Source organism: Phascolarctos cinereus, unplaced genomic scaffold (genome assembly GCF_003287225.1).
Source record: "Phascolarctos cinereus isolate Bilbo 61053 unplaced genomic scaffold, phaCin_HiC Scaffold_3;HRSCAF=262, whole genome shotgun sequence".
NCBI lineage: Eukaryota > Metazoa > Chordata > Mammalia > Diprotodontia > Phascolarctidae > Phascolarctos > Phascolarctos cinereus.
This window is the reverse complement of record NW_027555736.1, coordinates 62,063,671-62,081,847: the sequence shown is the minus strand read 5'-3', so window position 1 is coordinate 62,081,847 and position 18,177 is coordinate 62,063,671. Positions and strand designations below refer to the sequence as shown.

The following is an 18,177-nucleotide window of genomic DNA, read 5'->3' as shown; positions in this document are numbered from 1 at the left end:
TTTTACAGATAAGGAAACTGAGACTCCAGAGAAGTTAAGTAACATATGCTGAGTCATGCAGCTCAAAAGTGTGAAGATGTCCTGAGAATTCATCTCCAGTTTTCATCTTTAGAATATTACAAACTTAGATCCACTTGAGAAGTTAACATTTACCATTTAATTTCACCTCCCAATAGCGCCATTGGAAGTTATGAGAACAATTTTCCCCAATGTAGGAATTGATATGATTATAATGCTCAGCTTAATTTTTCAGTAATTGTCTCTGGCACCAAGAGAGGAATCCTTAGCTGTTACATGCAAGCATGAAATATTGGAATTTCTACCCCAATAAATCTCCAACTTTTTCCTGGCATCCTAACAGCATCTTCAGAAAAAAATATAGTACTTTTGATCCTCTAAGATATAACTATTTATTAGCTGAATGAAAAAATAATTTCTCGGACAAAAACTTTTGTGAATGGCCATGGAAAGTCATGTGACCCATTGACCCAGCTCTGAAATTGCTGAAAAGTAGGGAAACATCGGTCAGAACACCAGTCCTGGTTCTGCCAGTAACTAGCTCTGTGACCTTATACAAGTCATTCCCCTTCTCTGGGCCTCAGTTTCTCACCTATAAAATGATGGGGTTAGACTATATGACCTCTGGTTTCTTCAGCTCAAAAACTCTAGGATCCTAAAATGCAAGAAGTTTGAATATTCACTTGAGAAGTGAGGAAGGATTTCCTTGACCTAGAGGCATGAAGTAAAGATGATTCCTCTGGACAATATGATAATTATGCCCTTATCCTGATGTATTTTTATTCCTGATAGGGTTGGATCTTTTTCAAGTCAGCCATTCAACTGATCACCTCCACTGTGCCTCTCTTAAAAAATCTTTCCAAATATAACCTTGATGGAAAAATGCTTAACCCAACAAGAATGAATTCTAAAGAAAAAGTAGGATGATGTTGGGCAGCAAGGTGACACAGTGGAAAGAGTACTGGGCCTGGAGTGAGGAAGACTCATCTTCCTGAGTTCAAATATGGCTTCAGACACTTACTAGCTGCATGATCCTTAACTCTGTTTGCCTCAGTTTCCTCATCTGGAAAATGAGCTGGAGAAGGCAGTGGCAAACCACTTCATTTTCTTTGCCAAGAAAACCCTAACATGACCAAAATGATTGAACAATAAGAACAACAAAATGATGTTACTCTGTTTCCTGTAGTGTGAGGATTTTGATTCATGCATAATCCCTCTATGCTGAGACCTTCTCTTGCCAAATAATCCACAAACCTGCTTTGGTTCCAGAATACAATATTCTCTTCCAAAATAAACATCAAAATAAGTCCCCAATTTATATTTAGCCATCCACTGCCTGATTATTTTATTGTTGCTGATCACTTAAGATATTTTACCCAGTGGATTTCCTATAAAAAGCAGCAAAAATAATTTGCCATTGCAGAGACATCCAGCTTCAGTTCTTGGGTCTTTTTATTGGTCATATTTGGCCTGGAAAGTGTAAAAGAACTACAGAAAGCAGACATTAAAAGTAGCAGTAGATTGTCTTCTCTCTAGAGCCACAAACCGATTGGAGACAACATGGTGCTGAGAGATGAATCTTTGTTCTATTCTAAATTTCATCCCTTTGCTTAATTAGCTAATGACATCGATACTGCCACCATGTTCACCTCCTACCACCCTGCTATTCACTGTGAGGCTCATTTTTCACCCTGACCCCTTGTACAGCTTGCCACAGAGTCAGGCTTGGCTTCACGGAAGCAAGACATGATGGAATCTGGCCAGTCTACTCCTGGAAAGATTAATTTCAGCAACAGGAGAGGAAGGACCTAGCTTATCACTATTGCTTCCCTGTTACTTTGCAGAATAAGGTTGGAGTCACTGAAACCCATTTGAAATACCCAGAAAGACAGTTACCACTGTATCCACACTTTAAGCTGTTCTACTGGGAATCTCCAGGAATAGAAAACACAATGGACAAGAATAGACTCTATTTTCAATTTTGCCTTAGATGCCCGGAATATGCTCTCAAGTCTTCTCTGACTTTCTCCATCTGGGGAGAATAATAAATGTTTCACAGAAATATTGTGAGACAAATTAAATAGTATGAAAACAATGAGTCTTTCAGAGGAAAGGTGCTGTTTAAATAGAAAGCATTTTTAGACTAGTATTTCTCTACCTTCACCTACTAATTGACCTAGAATCTGTTAAGAGCCTGCTTATTCAATAATCTGTGGAAAATAATAATTATCAACTGGCATCTCATGAGCTTCTGGCTGCTTGAAATGAAGAGAGTGCTAACTCATCCCCTTGGCAGATAGGTGGTGCAGTAGCTAGGGTAGGGGGCCTGGAATCAGGAAGATCTAAATTTAAAGCTGACTTCACACTTACTACCTGTCTGACTTTGGGCAAGTCATTTAACCTCTCTATCTGCCTCAGTTTCATCAACTGTAAAATCAGGATAATAATATCACCTACCTCCTAGGACTGGTGTGAAGATTGAATGATATTATATTTGTAAAGCACTTAGCACAATTCCTGGCTCATAATAAGCACTTAATAAATGCTTATTCACTCTTTCCCTCCCCTTTCCTCACTTAGATTTAACAAGAGAAATTTGATTAGACCAAGAAGGTGACTTTCTTTTGTTATTAGGGCTGGACTTCCTTGATTCAAAATAGATTTATTTCCTCTCCTCCTTTAAAAGGGAAAGCATCACCAAACTGATTCTCAGAATTGCTATGTAGCTAAGAATGTAGATTTTACTTCTAACCCTCAGGAGGCGGCAGAAGAGCAGGCTAAAGAGATTCTAATAAGAAAAATTATATATGTCTTGATTTGATTAGAAGTAATAGGTAAGATCAAAGGATATACAAGGTCTTCCCCTGAATCCATTTTGGATCACCTCTTTTTTGCCCTTAAATGCTCTCTCATGTTTCCCCTTTGACCCTTCTTTATCAGCCACATCCATAAGGACCTATCATAAGTATCAACTGGCCATCTAATTCCATCCTGTTTCCATAAATGTTTGGGTCTCTGTCTTTAGAGTCACTGTTAAGAATTATATTCTTTATTTATAGAAGTGTTTTTTGTGAATTTGAATGTTTGTAGTAAGCTAGAAATTTCACCCCGAAATCCATATGAATGCAAGTCCTCATAAATATTTCTCTCTTTTTCTAGGGCAAAATCATCACCATTTATTCAGTAGGGTGCAACCAGCTGAGCATTCTCTTGTACTACTTATAGAGCCTGAGAAAAAATGGCTGAGAAGGGAAGGAATCCATCACAGTTCTAAATCCCCTCCTGAAGCAGTATGAGCAACTTCTTCAGACTGGGGCATTCAATCTTGATGACCTTCCTCAGCCCTAAGCTTTCATAGTCAAGTAAAAAAGCCAACATGCTCGTCCAGAAGAGGGTGAAGTGGAAAGCTGGAGAGTAGGAGCCAAGTCATTCTCCTGAGCCAAGCCAAACTAGCAACAGAGTATGGAATTCCAGCTGGTCTGGGTTGATGTCAACACAAGCCTGGGGCTCAAGCATGAGAGGAAAGAGAGTTCAGTTCTCATCTTGGCTTTGCTACTGACTAATTATGTGACCTAGGGCAAGTTTTCTTACCTCTGAGTCTCATTTGTTTCCTTACTAGAAATGGTGGCTGGCACCATCTTTGTATATATTGTATGTATACATATAAATATGGCCATGGTGAGTCTCTCTGCTAGACTGTAATCTCTATGAGATCTGGGACTCATTTGCTTTTTTTTTGCCTTTGTATGCCAGAACAATATCTGGCATATAGTAAACATTCAATAAATGCTGGTTAATTGCTCTTTGGCCCAAGGACTGTTGTATGGAAAATACATGCCAGGTTAAATTACTGTCCCCTTCATATTAAGGCAATATGGTAAAATGGATAGAATGCTAGGCTTAGACCTGAGTTCAAATCTTGCCTCTGACACTTATTAGCCCTTAACCTCTCTCTGTCTCTTATGCCTGAGTTCCCAACTGACACATCCTTTGCAATGCCATGTGCCTCCCTTCATTGGTTTCTCAAGTCTCCTAAACGTAGAAAAAGAAACATAAGTATTTTCCCTCTTTTCCCAATTGCTCTGTTGGAACCTGCCATTCTGAGCAACTAGAGGGTTCAATGGATGGAGCACCTGGCCTAGAGTCAGGAAGACCTGAATTCAAATACAGCTTCAGACATTTACTAGCTTATGACCCTGGGGAAGCCACACAAACCTTGTTTGCCTCAGTTTTCACATCTGTAAAGTGAGCTAGAAAGGGAAATGGCAAACAACTCTAGTATCTTGGCCAAGAAAATCCCAAAATGGGTCCACAAAGAGTTGGACATGACTGATAGAACTGAACAAAACCGTTATTTTGTTCTGCTATCACCTATTCAGTGGTAACTGAACTTATGAAGGAATATCTAACTAGTGGTTAAAGGAGGTAGGATTTTTTTTGGCACTTCAAATAAATAAATCCAAGCAATGTTCATGCATACGTATTATCCAAGTGGCATTGTTGTTATTCCTGCAAATTTGAGTGTGATAAGAGTCAGGTTTCCATCTCATGGAACTTTTGCAAATAATAGCAATGAACTTTAACAAAGATAAAATGGAAGACACTGATATTTAGCCATGCTGATGTGCTGAACATGAAGCTCACTAAAAGTCTATGGTCTTTTTCAGATTACTTGTTTGTAGGATATCACTATGGAGTAGCCAGGTGGCACAGTAGATAGAGTGATAAGCCTGGAGTCAGGAAAACCTGAGTTCAAATCCAGCCTTAGATACTTAACTAGCTGTGTGACCCTAGGCAAGTCACTTTACCCTATTTGCCTCAGCTTCCACCTCTGCAAAATGAACTGGAGAAGGAAATGGCAAACCACTCCAGCATCTTTGCCAAGAAAACCCCAAATGGGGTCATGAAGAGTTGAATGGGCCAAAAAAAAAATATTAACAACAAAAGGATACCACTCTCATTGTATGTATACCCAATTGTTTGGTGGGGTTTTTGTTTGCTTTTTTGTTTTTTCATCCAAGTGTCAGTATTAGCTATATTACATTATTGGCTCCTTAAACAACCCTGTGAGATATATGGAGCATGCATTATTATCCCCATTTTATAGATGAGAAAACTAAGAGCCAGAGAAGTAAAATGATTTGCCCTAGATCACACAGCTTGTAAGTAGCACAGCTGGGATTCAAATCTGGGTCTTCCAACTACAAGTCTAGAGGTTTTTTTCCTACTATTTGGTTAAATTTCTAGGAAGTTAATTAAAGAGCCTAAATACCTCCTCCATAACAGTTTTAGGAGTCTTCATATGACTTTTGAATGGTTGCCAGTTCCCTCTGAAATTCTGATCAGCCAGGGACTGCTTACAGGCTCTAACTGCTGCCACAGAGCAACCACAAATTTACTCATTTACACAGCAAAATTTCTTTGAGAAGCAAAGGAATGAGGGGAGCAAACAGTGTCGCTTTATAAGCATAAAAGGCTACATTTAAAACAATGATGCATCTCATTTGCATAGGCTGATGATCTTTTTTTTCTCCAGAATTTCCCCTTACCTTTGTTCAATGCCCCAACACATTCCGTTACCAAAAAAATTAATTTAATGTAAAATCAAGCATTTGATCTGATTCACTTTTCATGAACCTCTATAGCTCACTTGTTGCAGGTTCTAAGCCAACACTGTTCCTTTCAGAAGCACCTGATGACACATTTGTATTAGCCATCACCTGCCTGGAAGGCTCTTCCTTCTCAATGCTGCCTCTCAAAATCCGAATCTTCCTTTAGGGCCTAGCTTAGGTTCCATCTCATCAGTGGTTTTCCCTGAACTTCCTCCCCCTCCAGGTTGTTAGTGTTCTTTTATTCTTAATTACCTTACACTCATTCATCTATCATAGGGTCATCTCTACTTCTGCAGAATTGGAACTCCCTGAGGGTGAAAATTGTTTCAGTTTTGTCTTTTTTATCTTCAGCATCTAGTCTAATGTCTTACACATGGTATGTACTGAATAAATGTTTGTTGGATGTAAATGGAAAAAAATTAAATCTAAACACTATAATTATAATGAACAACCTTAACCCCAAAGGAGACATATAAGAATGTACCTCCCTCCCTTATTTGGAGACATGTGAGACTATAGCTATAAAATACTGCATATAATGATAAATCTAATGTGTTGGCTATTTTTTCTGAATTACTTTTTCCCCTCCTTTTTTGTTCTTTGATGTGAGATAGCTCTGGGTGGGGAAAGGGAAAGGATGTTTTAGGTAATGAAATCAGTATTAAAGCAAACTATGTTAATAATTTTTAAAGTAAAGGATGAGTTTTGAATGAATGTTAAAAATCCATACTTGGAAACACTCTTCTTTGAGAAAGGAATTGGTAAAACTTCATTAGGAAAAAAAAATTCATCCATCAAATCACAGTAGATCAGATTTTAAATTTATGCAGTCTGAACCTTCTCTGGGTGAATGGATCATGCCTCTAGCTCCAACTACCCCTACCCTGCCAAAGCATTCACAGCTGGTGAACTGGTACATTAAATTCACTCTCAGCAACTCCTGGAGACTTAGGACCAATTCTGCTGTTCAGAATGAATAGTTAACTTCATATTCAAATGATCCCACATGGGATAAATTCCTCTTTGTTTTTTTTTAACTTAGAGAATTTAATTTGGGGTTTTATCAAGAAATTCTGCTACCTAGGCACCATATCGGATTAATGCACCATTGTATCCTTCAAATTAAATTAATTTGGTGCAGAACAGCTCAGTTGAGTGTGAATGGCAGGTTCCAGAGTTTGGCTAATCTGTCTTTAAGAAACCCTAAATGAAAAGAATAAAAACATAAGACTGGAATCATTGCATATTTTCTCTCTTTTAGAGTGGTTTTCCATTTTCTATTATCACAGTACATTAATTAGCAAAACTGTAGCCTATAAGCTGGATAATTTCAGTTCTTTATACCTCCAAATGCACTGACTAGACCATCACATTTCTTATTATTTTTTTCCTTTATTGCACTTCAATATTAAAAAAGAGAAAACAATACTCAAGTAAAATTAAAGAGGTTTGGGGAAAGAAGTTGACCTCTCTGGGTTTTATTTTCCTCATCTGAAGGAAGGAGGGATTGGGTTAGAGGTTACCTAAAGTTCCTTCTAGCTCAAATAGTCTATGAATCTATGAAAACATCCTGAAAGATCCACATGTAGTTACTTTTCAATTCCAATGCAGATCCCTTCATCATTCTAAGGGCTGTGTTATGTATATCCCCTTTTGACTATTTGCCATTTTCCTTTTTATAAAACATGTAAAACATACTGCCTTTGATTTGATCTGATGAGCATTTATTAAGTACTACTGTGTACAAGGCACTGTGGCAGGCATTGGGGAAACAAAAATGAACAAGAGCCCTTGACCTCAAAAAGCTTACCTCCTACTGAGGATTCACAAATGAATACAAGATAATTTGAGGGAGGAAAGAGGAAGAATAATTGGGAGGAAAAGGAAAGACTTCCTGTAGGAGGTGGTAAATAAAATGAGTCTTGAAGATCTAAGGATTCCAAAAGGTGGAGTTAAGAAAGGAAGATCTCTCCTACAAAGGCACAGAGGCAGGAGATACAGTAGAATGCCAAATTCAGGGAACAGAAAGTAAATCAGTTTAGCTAGAATGCTGAATACATGAAAGAAACTCTGGAAAGGTTGGCTTTTAAGTGTCAAACACATGATGGCCTTGGTAGATAGTGGATTGGTAGAGTCCCTGGTCTAACTGGTTATGCTTGAAGAAAATTATTTCACTTACTCAGTAGGGAATACATTGGAGAGAAAGAGATTGGAAACTGGGAAACCAATGAAGAGAGCATTACAACAGTCTAAAGTGATGACAGCCTGAACTAGGGCAATGACCTTGTTAATGGAGAAAAGGAGATGAATTGGATAGATGTGATAGAGGTCCAATTGACAAGACTTGGTAATTGATTAGATGGGAGAGGATTAGGGAGAAGGAATAATTGAAGATGATTCCAAGGTGTGAACCTGTGCAACTAGAAGGATGGTAGTACCTTCTACAAGAACAGGGAAGTTTGGAGGATGAGTGAGATTTAGAACATGTTGAGTTTGAAGTATCTGTGGAACAATCCAGATGCAAATGTCCAATAGGCAGTTAGTGATGAAAAACTGGGAGTCAGGAAGAATATTACGGCTGGATATATCAATTTGGGAGTCATTGGCATAGAGATGACAATGAAATCTCTACAGTTGATGAAATCAGCAATGGTGAGACTGTAAAGAGACAGAAGAGGACCCAGGAGAGAGATTTGAGAAATGTCCATAGCTAGGCTGGGAAAGAAAAGGTATTTTAGATAAGTAGGGAGAAAACCAGGAGAAAGCAGTCATGAAAGCTAAGGGAAGCAAGAGGCTGAAGAGATGGTCGATGGTGTCAAAAGTGGAAGAGAAGTCAAGATGGATAAAGAATGAAAAAAATGCTCCTCGATTTATGAGTCTGGATATGATTGGCAACCTCAGAGACAATGGTTTCTGTAAGAAAGCCAGATTTAAATTAATTTAGAAGGGAGAGAGTGGAAACGGTTAAGTTTAGATGACTTTTTCTGGAGTTAGACAATGAAAAAAAGAGATACAGGATGTTACCTCGAGGGTGATTGAAGCAGACACCTCCTCAACACTCCTTCCATCTTCTTCCTCCCCTTCCCCAAGAAGTACTAGTGGTGATTTTCAATATTCTTTCTTTCCCAATATTCACAGGCACTACTGGAAGAAGGTAATGAGAATTTTATAAAATCTCTGGCAGAAAACATTCTCAGAAAGGTGGTTGTGGCACAAAGTGCACCAATACTTAGATTCTACCACTACACCCATAACTTCTACAGTGCTGAAGTTCATGGAAAAACAAAGCTACCACCAAGTAGTTGTATAGCCCATCAAAAGCAATAACTTATTGAGTAAGATATGTGCTCATTAACCTGAAAACTCAACCAATAATAATATCTCACTTCTATATCATGTCTTAAGGTTTAAAAAGAAGCACCTTCCCTGCACACAACTTTGTGGGAGGAAAAGCAAGTATTATCAATTGGACCAACCCTGTGATTTCATTGATAACAGTCAGTCAATAAATATTTGTCAAGGGCACTTATTATGTGCAAGGCACCGTGCTAAGAACTAGGGATACAGAGGCAGCTAGGTGGCATGTGGATAGAGCACTGGCCCTGGAGGCAAGAGGACCTGAGTTCAAATCCAGCTTCAGATACATAACACTTACTAACTGTGTGACCCACTTAACCCCATTGCCTAGCCAAGAAAGAAAGAAAGAAAGAAAGAAAGAAAGAAAGAACTAGGGATATAAAGAAAAGCAAGCGACCACAGAGCTCCTGGTCTCAAGAATGACATGTAAACAAATGATATACAAAATAAATTGGAGATAATCAACTGAAGGAAGGCATTAGCATCAAGAGGAGTTGGAAAAGACTTCTTATGTAAGATAAAATTTTAGGTGGAACTTGAATGAAGCCAGAAGGCAAAGATGAAAAGGGAAAAAATGCAGGCATGGGTTTGCTTGGTAGGGAAAAGGTCTACTTCTTCATGTGAGATGGGGTAAAGAGAGAAATAATTGCAAAAGACATCTGAGTGACATGAGATAAGGAGGAAGAAAAAGAGGAGGTTCTGTGCATACAGCCATATTTTTTTTCAGTGAAATATGAAGCAAAGTTCTCAGCTGAGAGAGGAAGGGTAAGGAGAGCCATTGAAGGTTTAAGAAGAGATGAAAAGGTTTGGGAAAGTTTATCTTGGTGGGTGGGATAGCAAGTCAATTAGGAAGGTGCAAAAGGATTGCCTTGTTGCAACATCAGCCAGTTAGGATTATTTAACAAAAATTTGTAGAGGATCTAGTAAGATGTTTTGTAATTTTTCTCTTGCTCTATAACTTATCATCTTAGAGAGCTGTCTAGGATAATGAGAGATTAAGTAATTTGCCCTGGATCATACAGCCAATAAGGGTCAGAAGTATGACTTGAACCTAGGTCTTCCTACCTCAAAAGCCATACCTCTAACCACTATGTCATGCTGCCTCTTTACAGCAAGTACTATTCATCTCCATTATATAGATAAGGAAACTGAAGCCCAAAGTGGTTGCTATTTTCTCAGGGTCACACAAACAGTAAGTATGAGAGCCAGAATTCAAATCCAGAGCTCCTAATGTCTAGTCCATTGTTCTTTCCATGCTCTGTGCTCTCTGTTGCCCCTCAGTCACATTGATGGTGTGAGGAATACTTTGTAGTATAGTCTGGACAATGACTGGAAAGGACTGATAATAATTCATACTTTTATTGTCAAAATCATGTCCATAGCCTTTAAGAGACAGAGTGAGATGGACCACATATGTCTAGCTCCTTTACTGCTGCTTCTCCAGTAAAGCCTTCCTTCCCCAAAGGTCCATGATGGATAAAGGCCATCTTTGGGTTCTTAAAGCCCCAGTGGACCATGCACTCTCACATATCCTATCTAACTAGAAAGGTTTCAAGTGTGGGCCACCAATATATTGTGTGGCCATCATCCAATGATTAGCACAGCTAATTCTGATGGAATTTGTTAAATTCCATCAACAAATAGATGGCCACTAACTAAAAACCAAAGATCTCCAACTACAGTAGTTTCTAAAACCATCTACTGATTTGTAGAGGGGTTGCATGTGCAACACTAGAGGGTCTACTCATCCTAATGAAATCATGGCTCTTCAGAACTGAAACAAAATGCTCCTATAAGAAAGTTCCATTTTTCACATTTAATTCACAATCTCATTATGTTTGGGGCATGGGGCTTTCAGCTTAATTGCATATTATTATGAACAGTTTACTATATATACCATGCATGATCATGAATTTTCAAAGAATTAAATTATAGTTAGTCCTACCTTACCAATGGGCTGTGTTCCTAATCTATAAATGGTGTTTGTTTCTAGTTCAGAAAAGTTCATAAAAGCCTACTTAATCCATTATGTCAAGTCAATACATCAATATACATCTATTGTTGTTGTTCAGTCATTTAAGTTATGTCTGACTCTTTGTGGCCCCGTGAGGGGTTTTCTGGCACTAAACTGAAGTAGTTTGCCACCTCCTTCTCCAGATTATTTTTTGGAAGAGGAAACTGAGGTAAACAGGATTAAGTGACTTGCCCAGGATCACACAGCTAATTAACATCTGAAACCAGATTTAAACTCAGGTCTTCCTGATCACAGACCCACCAATCTATCCACCATACCACCTAGCTGCCCCTAATGCATTTATTAGGCACTTAATATGTGCCAGACACCATACTAAGAACTAAAGATATAAAAAAGGGGGAAAGTAGTATCTGGCCTTAAGGAGCTGACAGCCTAATGGGGGAGATAACATGCAAACAACTAAACACAAAGAAGACATATATAGGATAAATTGGAGATAAACTGGGAGGGAAGTCACTAACATTAAGGTTGACTTGGAAAAGGACTCTGACAGAAAATTGAAGCCAGAAGGCAGAGGTGAGGAGGGAGCAAATTTCAGGCACGGGCACAGCCAGTGAAAATATACAGAGTCAGGAGATAGAGTTTCAGGTTCAAGGAAGAGCAAGACTATCAGTGTCATTGGATGGCAGAGTACATGGAAGAGAATAAAGTCTTCCACTAAATAAAATTGGAAAGGTAGGTAGGGACCCAGTTATGAAGGGCTTTGAATACCAAGAAATGATGTATTTCATCCTGGAAGTAATAGGCAACCAGTTTAATGAATAAGAGAGTGAAATGATCAGACCTACACTTTAGGAAGCGCAGATTTGACCGCTTAGTGGAGACAGACTGTCATGACAAGACACATAAGGCAGGAAGACCAACCAGAAGTCTACTGCAATAGTCCAAGAGTAATGAAGGCCTAAGCCAGAGTAATACCAGTGTCAGAGGAGACAAGGAAGGGTAAACAAAAGTTGTTATGAAGGTAGATACTACAAGACTTGGTAATTGAGAGTATTTAATGGCACTAACCCAAGTGTATATTTCACAGGACTAACATGAGTTCTGGGTCCTTTGAACTGACAACCATAGGATCAAAGTTTGAGAATTGTAGGGGACTTTGAGGCCATCTAATTTAACCCTCTAATTTTCAGGACACTGAAGCCCAAAGATGTCAAAAAGATCATCCAAGCAGTAAGTTTCAAAGTCAGGATTTGAACCTAGGTTCCTCTTACTGCAAACTCACCATTCTTTCCGCTGCACCATTCAGACAAGCTTTCCCTGCCCCTCACTATTCTCCACATTCCAATATTAATTACATTCTGGGTCCTTCATTTCCAAGTTCAACCACCCATCCCTTTAGTGTGGTTGATTTTAGCTAGACATTAGGAGAACAACAATCTGATTAGACTAATTTACTCCTCAATTTATTTACCTTTTTAAAAGATGGTGCTGGCAAACTGAAATGAAGCCCAGTCCTCCTTCCACTAGACAGCCAGCCCTGCCTGAGAATCTGTCTCTAGGATCAGACCCCTTAAATATTTCTAATTTTTAGAGTTTCTTCTCTTCCTCCACTTCTGAGTCCACCATTTCTCCGATGGCTCTCATGGCAGCAGGTACTCTAGCAATAAATAGGGGTCAGAGGAGAATAGCCATTTGCAAGTCATAGATTACACTAAATTAGAGCTAGCCCTAAAATGATATTGAGTAGAATTGGATCTTTGCTTGATGATTCAGGACTTTGCATAGCAGGACTTTGTCATGCCTGAGGATCATCAATATGTATGTCAATTACTATTACTTACAACTAGCAAAACAAAAAAATCTGTTTAAGTTTTCAATTGTTTTAGATTCTAGATCAATGGGAGTTAACACTGCTAATTTTATTGGCTGTGTTGCTATGGATATTGTAATAATATTTGATGCTAATTAGTATTTTATATTAATAACAGAATAGGAATATTTAGAAATTCTTAGGACAAGAGAATTATTTTACTATTATTCTGGTTTATTTTTTATTATTTAATTATTATTCTGTTACTACAGAAAGATAGGGAATAACCTCCATCCCTTGGAATGACTTTAGTCCTAAAGAAAAACAAAGAAGTGGACCAAATGACCTTTGGAGACCCTTTCCTACAAAATGATTTCTTGATTTCAAATACTTTTAATAGAGAAATTTTTGCCAATCTTATTCTCAGCAGGTTCCTTAGGGGTACAGATAGAAACAATTTTTGAAAGATAAGGCATTATCTCCCTAATATCTATTACTTCTGTTGCAACCTCTGCCTGCAAGAGCGATCTGAGTGTAGCTCCAGGCTCACTAGGCTTCTATCAGCCTCAATGTCCTCATCTGAAAATGGGCATAATAATAGCACCTATTTGACAGTGCTGTTGTGAAGATCATCTATGTAAAGGGCTTTGTAAACCTTAAGATACTATATAAATGTTAGCTAATAGGTATGTTTTCTTTTTCCCACCAAGTCCTAGAGTCATACTGAGAAATGACATTGCCCTGAAACTTATTATGAAGACCTAGGGAAAAGCTATGCCTTATTTCCCTCATCTTTAAAAAGGCTAACACTTGACCTATTACTTCACAAGGTTCTTGTGAGAAAAGTGCTTTATAAGCATGAAAGCGCTGTAGAAACGTGTGCCCTTCTTAACAATGAGAATGACCAAAACTGTTCTTTCAGAAGCTAACACTAAAGATTTTCCTTAGTGCCCTGTTTTCTCTCCAGTACTAAGAGCCCATTGAGAAGGAGAAAAGAATTGTTGCACTCAGGAGATGAGCAAAAACCATGATATTTCCTTTTTCCCCCAGTCTTTTGACTTTTCAGGAATAATTTGTTCTCCTAAAAGAGAATACAGCCTCTGAATCTGGTATCCAATTCTGATGGAAAAAAAACTGGGGGAAAAAAATCTTTCTTTATATTTGTTCCAGAGAATTCTGGTTGTTTCATGATTGCTGCCTTGCCAACACACTGTCACCATGACATACATAGCAGATATATGTGTGTGTGTGTGTGTATGTGTATGTATGTGTATATATGTATGTGTATATGTATGTGTATACGTATATGTATATGTATATGTATATGTATATGTATATGTATATGTATATGTATATGTATATGTATATGTATATGTATATGTATATGTATATGTATATGTATGTGTATATGTATATGTATGTGTATGTGTATGTGTATGTGTATGTGTATATGATTCAAGATGATTATACCAGGCCATTTTCTCTAGAGAGAAATACTAGAAGAGGAAGAAGAGACATAGAAACAGAAATAGTCAAAATCTTTGCACAAATCTAAAAGTATACATCCTGGCACCAAAGGAATTCTACCAACCCCTATAGTTAATGTTCTCTGACCTACTCATGATCGATCAAGTCAAATCAACAAGCATTTATTAACAACCTACTGCCTGCCAGTCACTGTGCCAAGTGCAAAGAAAGCCAAAAACAATCCTACCTTCGAGGAGTTCAAAGTCTAATGGGGATAGAGAAGAAAGGAAAAGGGAAGAGACAGCACGCAGACAACTATGCATAAGCTTGATATATATACAGGATAAGTTGGACATTATCTCAGAGGGAAAGTACTTTCAGTAAAAAAAAAAATCAGGAAAGATTTCTTGCAGAAAGTAAGATTTTAGCTGAGATTTGAAGGAAACCAGGAAAGTCAGGATGCAGAAACAAAAGCAGAGGGGTAAACTCCAAGCATGGGAGCCCAAGAGTGAATATGCATGGCGTTGGGAAGTGAGGTGTCTTATGTGAAAAACAAAAGGCAGGCCAGAGTCACTGGATCATAGAGCACAGGGATCAAAGTAAGGTGCAAGCTGACTAGAAAGGTAGGAAGAGGTCAGGTTATGAAGGGCTTCAAAAACCAAACAGAGGATTGGTGTATTCAGTGGTTCCTTGGTTGTCTGATTAAGCTAGTCTGGCACCTTTATAAAAGGCTCAAGCTCTGTTGTCTATTTTAGAATAAAACCACACAGCCTCTTGTAGTGTCAGTCTACTCTAAAGTCATTCTGTAGTCTGCATACAGTTGATGCCCTGGGCTATTGTCATATGGGTGCCTCCATTTTCCAGGGCCCAAGAGCACTGCCAAGGTAAAGAAAAGGGCATGCCTCTTTTGCAGAGGTTTCATCAGTAGTTTATATCTTGTTTGCAAACCCTGGAGCCATATTCGATGAGGCATTGACTATGTTTCTGTTCATTGAGATTCAGAATCAGACTAACACAGTAAAGGAATCTTATAAATGGCGACACGGATGAAGTCATTCTTTTGAACTAAGGAGTCATCAGCCCCAAATCCCTTTGCTGCTTTCATAGCCAAACTTCAAACACTAAGTGTACTCACACTGCTCTTCCCATTCACGTTCCTCCTTTTCACTGGCGTGGCTCTGCTGCTGGGCTTGCTTCAAGGTCCAGTATAACTCTTTGGCTCTTCGTTCTTCCTGAAGGCGAATCTGCATTTCTCCCCTTTTCCTCTCCTCTTCTTCTTTTCTCTAAAATGGGACATATTGAGAAGGATGTCAGATACCTTACTAGGGAGCGGAAAAAGGGGGTCTGTGGGAAAGGGAGGAGGGTAAAGCTTCCATAATGTGGGCTTTGAGGGCCAAGGCGTTTTGTCAAAACACCTGCATAACTGTCCAGAAAAACCCACTTCCAGCCATGCCTGTGCTCCCACTGGCCACAAATCAGCAATGTTCACAGAAACAAATTCAGCCTGACGAGCTACTCGGCCAGGAAGCCTTGTGGAAAGAATATGATTTGTATCCATGAACATCTCCCCAGTACTAAGTTGTTCCAGTACAAAATGCTAACAGAAGCAAAACAACAGATTTATTTCCTTTTCAGTGGCCTTAACAAGATTTGATTTAGTTGCTAAATTTTTTTAGAATATAGACTATCTTCCAATTCAAAGATACGTTTTCTAAACAACTGAAAAGGATCCAAGCAATCTAGGCAAGTCAAGCGCTACTCTTTAGAGGTAACACATCCACCATATCCCTTTCAGTGGGTTACGACAATCTAATTTTATACAGTCTTTTCCCCAGGGGTAGCTTCACTGCTTCAGACTGTATCTGGTATTCTTGTCCCCAACAGCCTATGTAAAATTACATTACTTAATAGTAGGCAAAATTATGGGGCTTTTGTTCACTAACTTTCTTTAATCACCCAGAGTAAGACAACATCACAGAAACCAGAAGGCCTGGAGAAAACCTATGGGGGGATGCTCTCATGCTTTGGAAACACCTCCAAACACAAGTCTTTCCAATCCAATAGGAAACACACCAAGGTCTTTGTTGATTGATGGCATATCTATCATGGAAGCAAACTCTTACACAAGCTGAAGGCTGTAGTCTGGATCCCAATGTCTGTTCTTCAGACACATGCAACTTCTGGATAAAGATTAAAAACCCTTCAAGTAGCATTTGAAAATAATGTCTGATCAATAGGAAAGTTACATTAGTATTTCAGTTAAAGCAGTATTGTATCTACATCAATCCCTCATTAGGCTACTCCCAGTAATGTTCTGATAATGAATCCATGATGAGTTATTAGAGGTAGATAAATGGTACAAGTCACTATTGATATAGAGATACTCTCGCTTATTTTTTTTTATATATCTATGTAGTGAAATAAATTTTGCATTTAAGAGAGAAATATGTAGGAAAGAATATACAGTTTCTGAAGCAAGCATAGTTTAGTATAAATTAATGAGTTTCTGAAGCAAACATGGCATTCACGCTAGAAAGACCCAAGGACTTGAAATGAGAAGAGCTGAATTCTGATCCCAATTCTGCTACTCATGACCTGTGCGACCTTGAACAAGTCATTTATCTCTCAGGGTCCCAGTTTCCTCAATGTGGTATAGCACAAAGATCACTAGACATGGAATCAGAGGATTTGGATTCAAATCCCGGCCTTGTTTACCTACATGACCTTGGTCAAGTCACCTAAGCTTACAACCCTCATCAGTAAAGAGAAAGGGTTGGACTTAACAGCCTTTGAGGTCCCTCCCAATTTTAAATCTATGACTAGATGATCTATAGGGTACCTTCCAGTTCTAACAGTTCTTAATTCTGATTATCAATCTCTTTCCACTTAGAAACAGCTATTTAGATATATTAGGAAACAATTATGCAAGGCCCAGCTCAAGTCTCAACTCGTCCACAAAACCTCCTCTGACTGCCCTGACCCACACTGATCGCTCAATTAAATTCAACAAGCATTTATTATGGCTACTATACGCAGAGCACTGTGGTAGGAACATACAAAGAGAAGAAAGAAGTCCTTCCCACAACCAAAGAGCCTACATTCCACCAAGGGGAAAAAGTGACTTTAAAAGTCATGGATGGGGGTGTCAGGGGACATTATTTCATGAGTTTCACAATAAAGATGTAAGGCAGGTACTACAATGTCCATTTTACAGATGAGAAAACCAGTTTAGAGAGCTAAAGTAATTTACCTACAGTCACAGAGTGTAAGTAATAGGGAAGGGATCTGAACCCAGGTCTTTCTGACTTTGAATTCAGAGCACTATCTACTATACCATGCTTCCTCACTCCCTCCCCTTCAACATATTTCTCATTTATACAATTCTTTAGGCATTTACTTATGTACTGCTTTGTGATATCTATTGCACTATGGTCTCATATTTAAGGTATGTGTGCTTGCCTAGCCAAAAAGATAAGAATTAGAACCAATAGGAGGGACCACAAGAAAGAAGAAACAAAAACAAAACAGAAGAGAAAAAAGAGCAAATAGTATGCCTCAATCTGTATTCAAACTCCATAGTTCTTTCTCTGGATGTGGATAGCATTTTCCATCATGAGACCTTTGGAGATGTCTTCAATCCTTGCCTTGCTGAGAAGAGTTAAATCTATCAAAGTTAGTCATTGTACAACATGGCTGTTACCACATACGATGTTCTCCTGGTTTTGCTCACTTCATTTGGCATTAAGTCCATACATGTCTTTCCAGGCTTTTCTGAACTCTGTTTGCTCATCATTTCTTATAGCATAATAGTATTCCATTGCATTCATGTACGACAACTTGTTCAGCCATTCCCCAATTGATAGGCATCCCCTCAATTTCAAATTGTTTGCCACCACAGAAAGAGATGCTATTAATATTTTTTGTATATGTGGGTC

The 18,177-nt window shown here is 38.5% G+C and overlaps 1 protein-coding gene across 1 annotated transcript in view; it reads right to left on the bottom strand.

Annotated features, from left to right (window-relative positions):
• The window catches only part of SH2D4B (SH2 domain containing 4B), a 207,532-nt gene that overhangs the window by 96,456 nt on the left and 92,899 nt on the right, over positions 1 to 18,177 (bottom strand). Inside the window, exon 4 of the mRNA XM_020977363.2 lies at positions 15,378 to 15,525. Within this exon, the coding sequence (XP_020833022.1) occupies positions 15,378 to 15,525 (148 nt within the window). The remainder of the gene's footprint in view (positions 1 to 15,377; positions 15,526 to 18,177) is intronic.